Here is a 16,479-nt window from a genome sequence, read left to right as displayed (position 1 = left end):
TATAATACCACTTGAAGACAAGCTATGATAAGTATCCATTAAAAAAATACAACAAAGAGTTAGAGCTAATAAGAAAAGAGAGAGATCAAGTGGAATAATAGAAATATTTAATTAACCTAAAATAGAAAAAGAGGAAAATGAAAACAAAGAACAGATGGGACAACTAGGAAACAGCAACATGGAAGATTAAAGATTAAAATCCAACCACATCAATAATCACATTAATTGTAAATGGAACAGCTCGATTAAAAGGCAACATCCAATTGTATGTTGCTTATATGAAATCCACTTTAAATAAAAAGATACAAATAGGTTAAAAGTAAAATGATAGAAAAACATATAACAATACAGCTGGATTACCTATATTAATATCAGACAAAGCAGACTGCAGAACCAAGCATATTACCTGGAAAAAGAAGGTCTTTTTTTTAGGGATCGATATTTATTTGGAGTTTTGGGTTTTAGCCCACGGGTATACAAGAGCGTCTTTTTTTTGATCAGAGGAAAAAGGTTTCAATTTATCAAGAGGACATAATCCTAAATATTTATGCACCTAATAACAGATCATCAAAATACATAAAACAAAAACTGATAGAACGGCAACAAGTTCTATCCACAGTTGTAGTTAGAAATGCCAACACCATTCTCTCAAAACTTGATAGAATGACTAGAGAGGAAATCAGAACCTGACTTAACTGACATATATAAAACACCACCCAACAGCGACAGAACCTCTCCCTGGCTAACTCCTCCAAAATCTCCAAGACTCTATCAAGGTATTATCTTTATAGGCTAATGTCACCAACTTGGGGGCCAGGTCAGGCTGTGGGCCTGTCACACGTGTGGAGAAAGGAGGCCTGGGAAGTGACTGGAGAAGGAGGTGCAGCAGAGGCTTCAGCTCAGCCCAACCACTGGGAACTCCGTGTCTGAGCTCCCCACCCGCCACCGAGTGCTGACAATGGCAGCTGCACAAGTGGGAATTACCCTCAGAACAGACATTCATTGTAGAGAGAGAAATTTTTATCATAATCCAAATTATAAGTGTCATCATGATAATCTACTGAGTTCAAAGAAAACAATCACTGGAGCAAAGGCATTCTGATAGTTACAGATTAAGAGGTTGAGGAAGTCATCAGGAAGGAAAAGCCCATCTGTTTATTTAGGTTTATAGAACCAGCTGGGTCTCAATAAATAATTAACCCACTGAGTCTTTGGTCTGGCAATTTTGCAACAGTTTGAGGCCCTCTGATGTGCCTCTGCATGACATGCTTAAATATCCAGAGGGCAAATGGGCAAAGTCTAGAAATTTCCTTGTTTTGCTGTGCTTACAGGAAAGCCAGGCATTTCTTGTTACACATCGTTAGAAAAATATGTCAGTGTGTTCCATGTAGGCAACCCTTCCCCCAGGACACAGAGGTTCTCTCCTGCACCAGACTCCCTGGAAAGCGCTCTTCACTGTGGGGCCGGGTGTGCAAGGGGTATCACTGGCAGAGGACCCCAGGACAGGGTCAACCACTGGACTGAATAACATTTAAGGGGACACCCATGCCAAGAACAGCTCTTGCCAATCCAGATGAGTGAAACTGCCTGCCTGCCTGGGGGAAGGGGTCCCCGGCTAGGGGAGCCAACAGCCAGGGCCTCAATCCCACTCTCTGAGTGTGAGGTCCAGAATGGGCACCCAGTCAACGAGTGGGAAACCCCATCTCCCACACCCCCAAGCCGGTCCAGCTCTTCCTGGCTCATCCTAAACCCGTTCTTCTCTAGCTCTGAGTAGCTACTCATAACTGAAAGATCTTAAACCAGAGGGCCCAGCTGACGGTGAGGAGACACATCTCGGGGATCAGCCAGCCTGGTCACCCTGGATACCCAGCCAGAGCCAGACAAGACCAAGTTCAGTGGCACAGCCCACCACAAAGAGGCTGTCCTCCATTACCTGGCACGGCTTTGGCAAACTGCAGCAGCCAGATCCCCTTTCCAGGAATGGTGTGAGCTGGCCTCTTCTCCTGGCATCTGTGCTGACCCAGGACCCACCCAGAGGGCTCTACCTACAGGCCCCCTTGCCTCTGGCTTCTGGTTGGGCTCGGCCAGTGGGAACATCCGCAGGGGCTGGGAGGGAGGCAGGAGAGCGTGGCTGGGTCGCTCCCAGCATGGGCACTGTGGGCTGGCTGTGTCCCTTGGCTGAAGGTCATGAATCCTGTCCGGTGGCCCAAATTGTCCCAGGTTCTGAGGACCCCTTCCACTGTGGTCTGGGATGGGGACCCTCCACTGTGGTGCCCTGGGCACTGCACCAGCCTGGGCTTGTCCTATCCCTGCCCCACCTTTCAGATGGCCCAAGTGCCATTAGCTCTCTTGACCTCATTGGTCTGGAGCGTGCCCTCTGCCCTCTGCCCAGACTGAGTGATACGTGCCTGAGACCACACCCACCTCTACCGCAACCCCCTCGCCTGATGGCAAACCATGCCCAAGCTCTACAGGGCCACTTCCAAGTTGCCCCCTGGTGGCCCCTGTGACTGTGGGGTTCCCACCCCGGGGTGCCTCCCCCTGCCCCTGCTCCATCACACTCCATCACCAGGCCACCTTCCAGAGACAGGGATGGGATCCTGCCACCCTGGCTTTGGGGCCAGCGGTCAGCCCTGCCCACAGAGAAGGGGGGGCTCTGACCCCTCAATGGTCTCCCCGCCACCCTTTCCCCCTGGGGTCTCTGTGAAGTTCCCCCTCCTGGCACACACCTTGTCCCCTTTCCTCAACACCAGCCCCTCACCCTCCCATGGCTGAGTCTCAAGCGTCCAAGAGGCCCAGAGAAGCCCAGGCTCTTCCCAGAAGCCTGGCTGGGCATCGTGTGCACATGTCGGTGGGGCTGCGGCCTGGATCTGGCACAGGTGAAGGCGGCAGCCTAAGCCCCCCGAGGAGGGGGGTGAGACAAAATCGGGTGGATTCCCACCCTTATGCCCTCACCAGGGGCCCTGCCCAAGCTGCACAGGAACTGGGGCCAGTGCTCTCCAGAGAGCCCACCTGGGGGGTCCCTGCCTGTGGAGAGGGAGCCGAGGGGCTCAGATCTCAGCGGCCTCCTGCCCACCTGGAATCCAAGTATGGAGTGAAGATAGGGCTGGGCCACAGGCCCCTGCGAATCAGGGGTCTGTCCCAGGAAGGGCTGGCTCAGGGCTCTCACTGGCCGCACACAGGGAGTCAGTGTGTCCAGAACAGGCACTGACTTAAGAGTACAGGCTGAAGAATAAAGAAACAGGCAAATCCACAGGGACAGAAAGTAGATGAGTGGTGGCTCAGGGCTGGGGGGGTGGCTAGAAATGGGGAGCGACCGCTAATGGTTATGGGGGTTCCTTGGACAGCATAAAAATGTACTAAAACTGACTGTGGGGTTGGTTGCACAATGCTGTGAATATACTGAAAACCACTGAACTGTATACTTTATATGGGTGCGTGAACCATGTGGGATGTGAATTACACCTCAGTAAAGCTGCTGTATAAAAAGGAATAAATAAGCCATGCTTTTCACCTAGCATATCTGTGTGTGCACAGACAGATACACACACACGCACATTTTCTTTCTTTTATTTACCCAGAGTAATGGAATAATTCCTCATGATCTTGAATACAACCTGCCCTGGTGTGCAGACAGCAACCTGTTTAAGTAGCATCTGTCTTTTCCAGGTTAATTAAACTAGAGGGTGAACAGCAGTTTCCACTGGAGTGGCCACTGCCTTCCGCCCCCATCACAGCCAGCCCTCCCATCCCCCCTCCCTGCCCCTCCTTCCCACAGGGAGAACACCCAGCAGTGGCTCCGGAGAGAGCCCAGTGGGGCCTACAGCCTGTCAGACGTAACACAGTGTCTGCACCTATGGTGCGCCAAGCCTGCTGGGAGGGGAACTGTGATCACTCCTCACTGCGATGGCTAATTGTATGTGTCAACCTGACGGGGCCACAGGGTGCCCGGACGGCTGGTGAGCATCCCTTCTGAGTGTGTCTGAAGGAGAGATTAGCTCTGAATAGCTGGGCTGTGGGAAGAGTTCGCCCGCACCAATGTGGGTGGGCGTCATCCAATCCCCTGGGGCCTGAAGAGAAGAAACTGGCAGAGGAGGGGCACTCGGCTCTCAGCCTGAGCTGGGGCGTCCACCTTCCCTCTCCCTCGGACATCAGCACTCCTGGTTTCTGACCTTGGGACTCGGACTGGACTACATACACCCCAGCACTCCTGTTCTCTCACGGCAGGTGGCAGAGGGCAGGACTTCTCAGCCTCCATAACCTCGCGGGCCAATGCCGGGAATAACCCTCCTCTCTGCAGAACCCAACCGATACACTCCCACACGGGATTAGGGTCCTCAGTCCATTCTACTGCGGACCAGGGACCCCAAGTGGAGTTGTGGGATCCCCGAGGAGGACCACTTAACTCTAGGCCCACCTCCTGCCACCCGACACAGCTGACCAGGGAGGGCGCCTCAGCCACTGACCTCCTGCCTGTTCCACCACAGGACACGGACAGGCGTCATCCGTCTTCCTGAAGCAAGGATGTGGGCAGGCAGAAAAAGAGGAGCCTGGGCCCCCCAGCAGGCGTGTCTGAACCTGTCCTGCTGCGGGGAGAGTGTGGGGTGACGGCGGGGTGTGCCCAGACACCTGGCTCAGAGCCACGTGGCTCTGGGCTGGGACCCTGGCTGCACACAGGGTCCCTGGTATGCAGACGCTCCCACCCACCACAGACCTGTTGGGACCTCCAGTCATTCCAGCCCTGGCCCTGGGCACATCACATCTGTGTCTGAGCCCCATCTGTAATCCCACCTCCCGGACAGGGCTGCTGTGAGGACCGAACAGAATGAGCTCCCTCAGACAGCCAAGGGCTGCTTCTTCATGTGTCAGAATGAGAAGACTCTCCTGCAGCCTCTGTTCTACTGCACACCAGCCTCCCCATTTTAGACGAGGAAACCAAGGGGAAGCAATGTGTCCAGAGCCAAGAAGTGTGCAAGTTACACAGATGGAGTCTGACCTCTGGACCAGAAAGCTGGAAGGCCTTGGTTCCCCGAGTCAGGGACACAGAGCAGGTGACAAGGGGACAGGGAGTGGGTGAGGGGGATCGGAGACACACCACACCACGCGTGACCTGGGCTGGGCCCAGAAGTGGCCCTGGGTATGCCCAGTGCACCTGTGCTCTGGCTCCCAGGCAGCTGAGCAGGCTGAACTCTGGGGGTCATCGCCTGACACCGGGGCTCAGGGCCCAGGACAGCTCACAGGTCTGCTACTCCTCCGTCTCTCTCCCTCTCATTTCCCCAGCATGCACTGTAAAAACATCAGGTCCTGGACCCCAACCACAGACCTAAATCTGGAGCGGGCCACTCCAGATTCAGCATCTTCAGGAATTTTCCACGACCCTGATGAGACCTGCTGTCACGTCCGGCCAGCGGGGGCTGAGCCCCTCTGCACCGTCACCCCTCTGCCAGCACACCTTTGCTCACTGCTGGCAAAGCAGCCAAACTCTGACTGTCACACAGGGCTCGTCAGACTGCCCCCCGCCTGCCTGCCTTCCTGCCTTCCTGCTCCTTGGCCCCAATGGTGCCATCCACAGAGCTGCCGGCGTTCAGCCGGGAGCCCCCACCTGACACCTCTCCCAAGGGCCCCCTGCCCCCCACTCCAAGGAAGCAGAGGGATTCCTCTTGCCTGTGCAGCCCACAGGTAGTCCAGCCGCAGCTTGACGTCCACCTGCCGGGCGTGCAGGGCCAGCGTGCACGAGAACAGGAGGATGGCCACGATCGGCTCAAAGCTGCGGCCCGAGACGGTGTCACCCCTTGGGGAAGAAAAGGAAGGAAACCCACGTCAGTGTCCAGAATGCAAGGCCAGTCCCCAGAGGCCCCTCAAACGCGACACCCCCAGCGGCGCCCGGGACCGATCCGGGCAGAGAACCACATCCCTGGGGAAACCCGAGGACTGGCTGGAACGTGGGTCCAAGTGAAAAAAGGGAGAAGCCCTGGCACCGGCGAGCTTCTGTTCAGCAAATTGGAATACAGGGCCCCTCGCGGGGACACAGGCGATGCCTGGCCACCGGCTCTAGCGGGAACAGCGTACCTACCCCACGGCCTTCGTGTACCCGCCGAGCTCCAGGACGAGGATGTAGGAGGTGGTAAGCACGGCAAGCAGGATCATTTTTGGCAAGGAGGAGACCCGCAGGAATACAGCCAGCGGGAGGGTGCCCACGAGGCCACACAGCAGGGCGTGGGGCGCAGACTCGCAGGGCGCGGCGGGCAGCACGCGGTCCCGGCGCCCAGATGACAGGACCACCAGGGACCCGTTGGGACTGGAGCTCCAGGTCCAAGGCAGGCAGCCCACCTGGAGGGGGGACAGAAGACCCAGGAGCGTGGGAGGAGCCCCACTCAGGACACTCACGCGCCCTGCTCCCAGCCCCCTACGGCCTCCCGCTCCGACCCGCTCCCCCAGCGCCATCAGCCAGGCCTCGGAAACTTCTGCCTGCTCCCGGCCCCTCTAGGTTCCTGACTACCTAAGAGGGGGCAGGCTCCCCAGGGCCTGGGGGCATGAGACCCCTACATCCTCCCAAACCACTCAGCTCCGTCCTGTCCCTCCCCCCATGCCCTCCTTCCTCTTTCTCCGCCCAAGCTTCATCCTCTGCACACTGTGAAGGCCGGGGCTCCATTCCCAGGAGGATCGCATGTCCTGCACTGGGTGATGTCCCCTTCCCCCACCCCGCTTCCTTGGGCACCCCCAGGCCCATCTCTGATCCCCCTGTTTCCCTCCCCAGCCCAAGGCCAGGCCCTCCAGGGTGGTCCCCGCAGGGCCCCCCATGTACCTGCACCTGGCGGCTCTCACCACGCCCAGCCCTGCGCTCAGCAGAGACACTCACCACACAGCCTTGGGCCACGGAGTAGATTAAGACCACGATGAAGATACACAGGACAGTGCGGATCTGGATGGTCAGGCACCCTGGAAAACACTGAACAACAAAATGCTATTTAAAAAACGGCCTCTTATTACAAAGTCGATCGTGTTCACAGTAAATAAACCACAGTACAGAATGTCCAGAGCCGCCTGTACCCAGCTAGAGTCTCACCAACTATTCATCCTTCACACACATTTCTTGGCTGTTTTCATATAAGTAATCTCCCAGGTGAAAAAGCTGCCAAAACTAAAAAAGACGAAAACTGAAGTCTTTAAATTAAAAAGATGCTGTGACGCTGAGTGGCACTGAAAATCACTGAACAGATTACCTTGACATTTTCAGAATATGGCATCCTTCTATCTCAGAAATGGTAAGACTTTCCATTTATTTGTGTCTTATATGCTTTAATTAAGTTTTATCATTTTCTTCACACAGGCTTTATAAAGTTTTTGTCAAGTTATTAGAAGCCTTATTTTAAGTCTATTTAATAAACACATTTTGCAATATTCAAAAAATGATTTCATGGATAAAAGACGTTCTCCTTAGACTCACACTTCTGAAATTAGAAACGAAAACAAAAATAGAGACCACAGGGAGATTACAGAAAACACCGACCAGCCAGGGAGCCCAGGACCATCTACATGGTTATCCCTCTATCCTCCCCGCTATGAAGTCGGGATCATTACTGACCCTGCTCTACCGGTGAGGAAATGCAGGCCAGACACCACTCATTCTACAGCCCAGGACACAGAGTGGGCGGCTCCAGCTCACACAGTGGTGAATACGGATCTGGGTCCCAGTTCTAGGCTCCAATACTGTTGTATTTTCCTTGAAACTCGGATCTCCTCTGAGGTCCTCACACAGAAGAGCTGTTCTGCAGTGGTGTTAGCCCCGCTGTCTTAGTACCTGTGTCACTCCCCTCCCAGTCTTCTCTCCCACTGAGCCCTGGGCAAGGCCATGGATGCGCCGGGGGACTCCACCCCAGCCCCAAGAAGCACGGGCTGCTCACTCTTTTACTCAGCAAACCCTGAAGACGCTGCTTCTGGTCAGGTGGCCTTCAGGAGCCCCCAGGGCGCCACCGGGAGCAGGGCCTGGCCCCTGGTACTGCGGGAAAGGTGGAAACAGGACAAAAGTCTCTCGGGAGGTGATGACTGGAGAGCCACTGGCCAAGGCTGGGAAAGCCCTGCGCACGGTGTGTCCCCCTCTGGGCCTGGAGGGTGGGCGTGGATGTACAGCTGGGTTGCTGATGCCTTTGGGCCACCCAAGGAAGAGCAGCCTCGGGCTGAGCCGGCACAGAGGGGCTGTTAGAAGACCCAGAGAGAAACTGGTCTCAGGTAGTTGCATGGAGTCGCTGGATAAAACCAGCCCTAGGCCCACCCTCCTCCCCTCCTTCTCTCCCTCCATCTGGATTTTCTGAATATATAGGACAATAAATTCCCTTTATCATTTAAGACCATTTGAGCTGGCTCTTCCGTTACCTGCAAAATAACATTGTTTAAGGCCGTCCGTGGATCACACAATGGTGAAGAGTTGTGACTGCCAGCCTCGGGGGACTGAGACCCTCTTCACTCCATGCTAAATGCCTGATCCTACAAACGTGTTTGACTGAATACACAAGAGTTAAAATACCTCTTTGGAAATTAACAATGACAATCACAAGGACCCACGTGGAGTTGGGGCTTGTTTGCTGGGAGCAACTAGAGGGGTAGGAACGCAGGCATGATAAGAAAGGCTGTCTGTTCATTTTAAGACTGACGGCCGCCTTTTTTTTTTTTTTTTTTTTGCGGTACGCGGGCCTCTCACTGTTGTGGCCTCTCCCGTTGCGGAGCACAGGCTCCGGACGCGCAGGCTCAGCGGCCATGGCTCACGGGCCCAGCCGCTCCGCGGCATGTGGGATCTTCCCGGACCGGGACACGAACCCGCGTCCCCTGCATCAGCAGTCGGACTCTCAACCACTGTGCCACCAGGGAAGCCCCAGGCTGCCTTTTTTACAGTTAATTTGGGTCAACTTATCAGTTCTTGAGCAAAAAAACAAATATACAGGCGCGCGCACACACACACACACACACACACACATATATATCTCCACAGACCTAAAAAACAGCATGAAAAATAGTTTGTCATAATATAGAAAAAAGGTAGCTGATCTGACATAAACAATGGCAAATTCCCCCAGAACGTGACCCACAATTAGTCAAAGGTGACCCAGGGGGCTGTCTGTTGTTGCCACATCCTCAGAGCACGCTGTCACTGTCTCACGAAGGGACTCTGCAGCAATGGCCAGGCTGAGCGCCCGGGACTCCACGGCCAGAGCAGGATTCATAGCCTGAGCTGAATTTCACAAAGGAACCCAATGGTGTGACAAGGCTGCGAGGCAAGGGGATGCAGAGCAAGACCCTGCCCTGTGCTCTGCAGAGAAGAGGAGCCGTGGAGCGAGCTGTGGCCAGGGCGCGACACACGGAAGAAACCGCAGCCGCACCAGATGGCCGGCGAAAGGAGGGGTGACCGCCCGGCACCGTGGAAGGTCAGTCCCAACGTGGGCGACACTCTGCCGGAGCCGCGTGGCTGCAGAGTCTAAACGACCTAGGCAAAGGCGACAACTACACAAGCGCAGCCTTCTCCACTCGGCCCTGCCTCTGCGCTCTGGGCTTATTCTCCGCCCATGCGTGTTGAGGGCCCAGAGAAGCACAGGGCGTGGCCTAGCTCCAGAGACCACGTGCTCCCATGGGGGGCGGGGGCTTCAGAGGCTTCTGACCAGGCATCAAACCTGGCATCAGCCTTTGGCTAAGATCAAGTGTAGTAAGAACTGCGTTTTACACTACGGCGCACAGGTACACACAACTGAAGCAAACTTCCGGGAAACCCTGACTACAGTTGATGTGATGGCGTTTTCATTCATTCCTATTCCATTCCTTTTGTTCACACCTCACAAAAAAAAAAAAAAAAAAAAAAACACACATAAAAACAAGCAAAAAACCCCCAATTTCACAGCCCCCCAGAGAGTTGCAATTTGAAGTTTAAAAAATATGACTTACCCTATGCTAAATACATGAACTCAATCCCACACAGATGCACTGCAGAAGCCACTGGGACTGAGGTAGAAAAGGATGGGTCACAGGGACCAGGACTGGGTGGGAAGCAGGTGGGGACGGCAGGGCACTCTCAGGGGCTAGCAGAGCCCTCGAGTTTGTCTCCGGAGGGTCACTGTCCTCTGCTGAGGCTCCGTCTCCCTCCCCAAGGAGGGAAAACCTACAGATTTTCTAACTTCCCAGTCACTGTCCATTCATCGACAACGTCCAGTGTAAGCGGAATCTCACCACCACTGCAGACCTCCTCCCTGCCTTCCCCACCCGCTGCAGGCGGCTCACGGGGTCTAGGGTGGGCCGGGCCGGGGGCCGGGTGGGCGGGGCACTGTTCCTCCCCGGAGGCCAGCCCTGCCAGGGCTGTAGGGAGGGGTGGAAACCCAAGGCAGGAACCCCACCTCCTGAGCGGTACCCCCTGCCTTCGCTCAGGGGACCACAAAGGGGTGACTGGGATGGCGGATAGAAAAGTGAGGCTGAAATACGGGAAGAATGTGTGCCAGGCCCTGCTCCCAGTACATCATGAATATCAGCTCCAGTCCCCGTCCCTTTCACGGACGGAGACACTGAGGCTCTCGCGCTGGCAGCCCCTAGCAATGGAGCTGCCACACCGGCTGGATTCCCTGGCTGTGGCCGCTTCTACATCACAGAGGAAGGCACTCTGCCCAGTTGACTTCCAGGCCTTCTCAGGGATGCTCAGCTGCAATGGACCCTCCCGCCTGCGTGCACAGCCGTGACCACTCACGTCTCCCCATCTCAGCACGTGCTGGCCTCTGCAAGACGACCCTGCCCCCACTGCCTGTCCCCACCCACCCCAGCCAGAGCCTGCCTGCCGTCTGGCCCCTCCTGGCGCCTGGTGCCTAGTCTTCTGCACAAACCCCGTGGTGAGCTCAGAGCCCGGCGCAGGGCCTGCGAAGGGGAGTGTGCAAGCGTGTAAGCTGGCCCCTGAACTGGCGCGCGCTGGCCAGGCGACCTGCAGCTGCCTGCTGCCAGGACCAGGCACGCTGCACACCGTTGCTTCCTGACCATCGCCCTGAACTGACCCACTGAAGCAATGGGTCAAAATCGCACACCTAGAAAAAATGCTCAGGCCCATGGGGGAGGGTGAGGAGGGGGGTATGGATGGGAAGAAAGGGGCTGGGGGAGCCAGGGCCACCTCCTCCAGGAAAACTGTCCACCAGGTACACAGATTCTGAACACTGGGGATGAATGGGACGGGCTAAGAACTTAGCATCCACTTGCCATGCTTTCATTTGAAATTAGGTGAATAAAGCAATCTTATTTGAAGTGGGAAATTCCAGTTTACCAAACCAGATGCCACTCCATCTATGAAATCAAAGAGCTGGGAATGTGGTTTGAATAAATAGCACTTTTTCTTAATTCAACAAGTTACCTATGAATAATAAAAAATTTAAATAAATAAAACTAGAGCCGATCTTCTCAAGTCGCTGTTTTCAACAACTGTGCAAAAATAACCCTGGGTCTGTCAGACGTGACACGTGGGGGTCTAGTGGGGACAGGAGACATTTGAAAATGAAGGTTCAGGATGTGAGAAAGGCGTGCGGGACCAGGACAGAGCCCTCCTCCAGGAGCCATGGGCGACATGGGGCCATGCACTCAGCCCTGGCTCCAAAGCCAATGAAGCATCCTCGAGAGTGTGGCCACCCCAGGATAGGACAGGAACCCACAAGAAGCCATAGGACGCTCCATCCGCAGAAAACAGCATCACACCTTGTGTTCATTTTTCCAGTCACTATCAATCACCCACCCTTGTGTCCTTGGGGCACCTTCCCAGAACTCCAAACTGCACCTGGCACATCATGACGGGCTTCAGGAACTCCCAATATGCGGACAGCTCTTTCTGCCTGCCAAGAAGGCAAGCAGACGAACTGCCTCCACTACCCAACCTGTCCTGCCAACAGGGCAGGCAGAAGCCATGCACCTATCTGTCCAGGTGATGTGCAGGTGCAAGACACACACACACTGGTACCTGGACTAGGTAACGAGCAGGTAGAGAACACAAGCACACATATACCTGGACCCGGGTGATGTGTAGATACAGGACACAGGCCACCAGGAAGCAGATGCAGAACACCAGCAGGAGGAGGACAGCCACGCTCCTAGGACAGAAGACACGTGGGCACTGCAGGCTGGGCCGGGCGAGGTGTGCCCGAGAAATGCCTGGGAACCCACCCTTCCTCCCCTGCCTCACCCAGTCGCTGGCCCCCCAGAAGGAGCAGCGGTCTCTGGGGACTTGCCCATGCTGGCTCTTTTCTAGGGGAGGAGCCCTTCCTGTGTCCACCCCAACTTCTAAGCCCCCCAGGGTCTCTCTAGTCCTGGGAGTGCCTGAGAGATGCTTTCCCTATGCAGGAAGGGCTAGGGTTGCACAGACTTGGCTACTGGGCACTACCCTCTTACTGGGCTTCAACTGGGAAGGGTTTTTCTAGAAAAAGCTGTATCCCCATGTAGGGCCGTGCAGATGGCCACTGTGTGTCCACAGTGTCCTGGGGTGGGGTGGTGGGGGGGCAGCTTCCATGTATTTTCTGGAAACTCACAGGAGAATTGCTCCACTCGGGAGGTTTATTAAGAAAGTGGTACGTCTGGGGCTTCCCTGGTGGCGCAGTGGTTGGGAGTCCGCCTGCCGATGCAGGGGACACGGGTTTGTGCCCGGGTCTGGGAAGATCCCACATGCCGCGGAGCGGCTGGGCCCGTGAGCCATGGCCGGTGAGCCTGTGCGTCCGGAGCCTGTGCTCCGCAACGGGAGAGGCCACAGCAGTGGAAGGCCCAAGTAACGCCAAAAAGAAAAAAAAAAAAAAAAAAGAAAGTGGTACGTCTGGAAGAAAAGTGGAGACAAAAACTGCCACTCACTTTGACTTATGATGACTACATGTTATTAAAATCATTATGCTTTTGTTCCTTTCCAAAGCCTACTTTTCCTCATTTTAATGTTTCTGAAAATGACAAGCACCTAGACACCAGAGTGCCCATTTGGTGCCCTGTTTGTTTCCTGCTGCAGACGCTGTCATGAAGTCAATGGCGCAGGTGGTGTGGACAGGGTCACTGAAAATATACGGTGTCTGAGAACTGAGCACATTTAAAATTAAAAACTGCGAGTGAGCATCCCACACGTTTGCCATCAGGCGTGCCCAGCTAGTTCCTCTGGTAAATGGAGAACTGGTGTGTGGCTCAGGCCGTCCCCAAAGGCCAGGGCACTGCAGGAGTGTGACCGCGGGAGTCGAACCTGAACTTGAAAAGAAAAGAACTCCTGGTGACCTTCTCCTCTGACTGATGGACCTGGAACAGCACTTACTGTGGGATTATTAGAAGGTAGACAAGGCCGAATAAGGCGGCCAGGATGAGGGCCAGAATGACGGCGCTGGTGAAATACTCGTCCTGAAGCTGGTGATACTGGAAGACACAGAAAAGGACCGTCAGCCGCCCAGCTTCCTGGAGGCGCCAAGGTCTTCCCAAGGGCGCCAGGGATGCCTAGAACTACAGCAAGAAGGGCCACCCACATTCACTCCCAGAACCCCCCCAGAGCACCCCCACACTCACCTTTCGCTCTCGCTCAGCCTGCTTGTACTTCAGGGTGAAGAAGTTCAGGTCCGCCATCTCCAGCTCCATCTGGCGGGCTTCCAGGAGGCGGCCAATGTACCTGTTGACGCGTGTCCCAGGGGTGGTTTGGACAACATTTGTAGAGAAAGATGAGCGGTTTCTGAGTTTTTCCGAGGCTGTTCTCAATGCCCTCCGCTGCCCGTCACGGAAAGAAAGGAAGGGATAGTGTCAAATTCTCCACTTATTAAAGAAAAGAGCTCTTAAGCTCCCTCCTCCTGGGTCCTCGCCCACTGCAGAGTCTGGGGGGGCCGGGTTTGGGGATCTGAGATGCAACCTTGCCTCAGCCACCTGCTGGCAGCGAGATCCTAGATGAGTTATCTCATCCTCGGTGTTGGGGTTCCCATGTCTGTAAGTTCCCGTGTCTGGCAGCGAGATCCTAGATGAGTTATCTCATCCTCGGTGTTGGGGTTCCTGTGTCTGTAAGTGGGGTTACATGGTACCTGTGCGGTGGCACCATGTGGAGGGTTAAGGGACCCCGCTCATGTGCAGTGGACAGTGCCCAGCACAGAGCAATGAAACTGGTTCTTCGAAAATGTCAATAAAATCAACAGATATCTAGCAAGCATGACAAAGAAAAAGAGAGAAAGACACTAACAAATTCAGGAAAGAAATATAAATTTACTAAAGACCCTGGAAACATCAAGAGGATATAAGGAAATACTTTGAAAAATAGTTCACATATAAATTTGACAACTCAGATCAATTACCTACTCCTTGAAACATACAAACTACCACAATTCACCCAACAGGGAAGATAACTAGAAAAGCCCTATAATGGCTAAAGAAATTCAATTCATAATTTTAAAATTCATGCAAAAGTAATCTCCAGGCTGAGATGGTTTCACCGTGAATTCTACCAAACATTTAAGTAAGAATTAACATCAATTCTATACAATCTCTTCCAGAAAATAGAAGTCAACACTTCCCAAGTCACTTTATAAAGTCAGTATTAGGGGCTTCCCTGGTGGCACAGTGGTTAAGAATACACCTGCCAATGCCAGGGACATGGGTTCAAGCCCTGGTCCAGGAAGATCCCACATGCCCATGCGCCACAACTACTGAGCCTGCACTCTAGAGCCCGCGAGCCACAACTATTGAGCCCACATGCCACAACTACTGAAGCCCACACGCCTAGAGCCCATGCTCCGCAACAAGAGAAGCTGCCGCAATGAGAAGCCCGCGCACCGCAACAAAGAGTAGTCCCGGCTCGCTGCAACTATAGAAGGCCCACGTGCAGCAATGAAGACCCAATGCAGCCAAAAATAAATACAAATAAAATAAATAAATTTATATAAATAAATAAATAATAAAGTCAGTATTATACTGATACCAAAACCAGACTAAGACAGTATTAAAAAAAGGAAAACCACTTTTGAGGTCACATCCCTCATGAATATTGATGCAAAAATCCTTAGCAAAACTTTAGCAAACAGGATTCAGCAATATATAAGTAGAGGCCTACACCATGACCTTTACAAGATATGCAAGACTGTTTAAATATTTGAACATCCATGCAATCCATCGTATTAACACCATATCAACCACCACATGGAAAACCTCATGGTCATATCAACTGATACAGAAAAAATCCTTTGTCAAAATTCAATATCCACTCATGATAAAAATGATCAGAAAGCTAGGAATGGAGGGGAACTTCCCCAACTTGATGAAGAACATCTACAGAATACCTACAGCTAACATCACACTCAAAGGTAAAAGGTTTTCCCTCTACAATCTGCAGTAAGGCAGAGATTTCTGGCTCACCCTCACCTTGAATACAATACAGTGCCCCCAACCAGTGCCATAAGGCAAGGAAAGCAAATAAAAGGAAAACAGATTTGAAAGAAAGAAATGAAACTGTCCCTATTTGCAGACATGATAGAAACAGACATGACAGTCTACACAGAAAACCCCAGTGGGAGGGAAAAAAATCCTAGAACAAATAAATGAGTTCCACAAAGTCATAGGATAAAAGATAAACATAAAAAATCAATCGTATTTCTTTATACTAGCTATGAGCGTGTGAAGACCAAAACTAAAATACTGTACCATTTACAATCACTGAGAAAATGAAATACTAGGTGTAAATCTAATAACACATACAGAACTTGTATGCTGAAAACTACACAGTGCCAATGAAAGAAATAAAAGAAGATCTCAATAAATGGACAGACATACCATGCTCATGGATTAGAAGACTCAAAATAGTGAAAATGTCAATCCTCCCCGCACTGAAGTACATGGGTTTAACAAAATTCCTGTCAAATCCTAGCAGGATATTCTTTTTTTTTGTAGATAGACAAGCTTATTCTAAATATTAAATGGAATAGCAAAGGGATTAGAATAGCTCATTTTTCTTAAAAAGAATAAAGTGAGAGGAGCTGCTCTACTGATTTTAAGACTCACTATATAACTGTATCAATCAAGACAATATGGTTTTGGCAGAAGGACAGACACATAGATCAATGGAACAGAACAGAGAGCCAGAAATAGCTTCACACAAGTATGGTCAACTGATTTTTGACAAAAGTGCAAAAGCAATTCAATGGTAGAAGCAAAGCTTTTAAACAAATAGTGCTGGATCCATTGGAGATCCATTAGCAAAAAAAATGAACTTAACTCAAACCTCACACTTTATAAAAAGAATTAACTCAGAATGGATCATATTGCAAAACATGAAAATATAAAATCCAGTTAGAAAGCAGACAATAGACACAAGGGGCATTTCACCAAAGAAGAGAACATGCAAAGAGTTCCCTGGCCTAGTGGTTAGGATTCTGGGCTTTCATCAGGGAACTGAGATCTCACAAGCTGGGCAGGGTGGCCAAAAAAACACATGGATCGAGGGCTTCCCTGGTGGCGCAGTGGCTGAGAGTCCGCCTGCCGATG

General features: G+C 52.6%; 1 protein-coding gene across 1 annotated transcript in view; it reads right to left on the bottom strand.

Moving 5' to 3' along the window:
• Positions 1 to 16,479, bottom strand: part of ADCY1 (adenylate cyclase 1) — a 115,767-nt gene that overhangs the window by 18,863 nt on the left and 80,425 nt on the right. Inside the window, exons 9-14 of the mRNA XM_060108374.1 lie at positions 13,531 to 13,725; positions 13,286 to 13,383; positions 12,011 to 12,095; positions 6,860 to 6,949; positions 6,074 to 6,330; positions 5,665 to 5,791 (exon numbers count right to left, since the gene is read on the bottom strand). Coding sequence (XP_059964357.1) covers positions 5,665 to 5,791; positions 6,074 to 6,330; positions 6,860 to 6,949; positions 12,011 to 12,095; positions 13,286 to 13,383; positions 13,531 to 13,725 — 852 coding nt within the window. The remainder of the gene's footprint in view (positions 1 to 5,664; positions 5,792 to 6,073; positions 6,331 to 6,859; positions 6,950 to 12,010; positions 12,096 to 13,285; positions 13,384 to 13,530; positions 13,726 to 16,479) is intronic.

Source organism: Mesoplodon densirostris, chromosome 9 (assembly GCF_025265405.1).
Source record: "Mesoplodon densirostris isolate mMesDen1 chromosome 9, mMesDen1 primary haplotype, whole genome shotgun sequence".
In the NCBI taxonomy this organism is placed as follows: Eukaryota; Metazoa; Chordata; class Mammalia; order Artiodactyla; family Ziphiidae; genus Mesoplodon; species Mesoplodon densirostris.
This window is presented reverse-complemented; position numbering and strand designations above follow the sequence as displayed.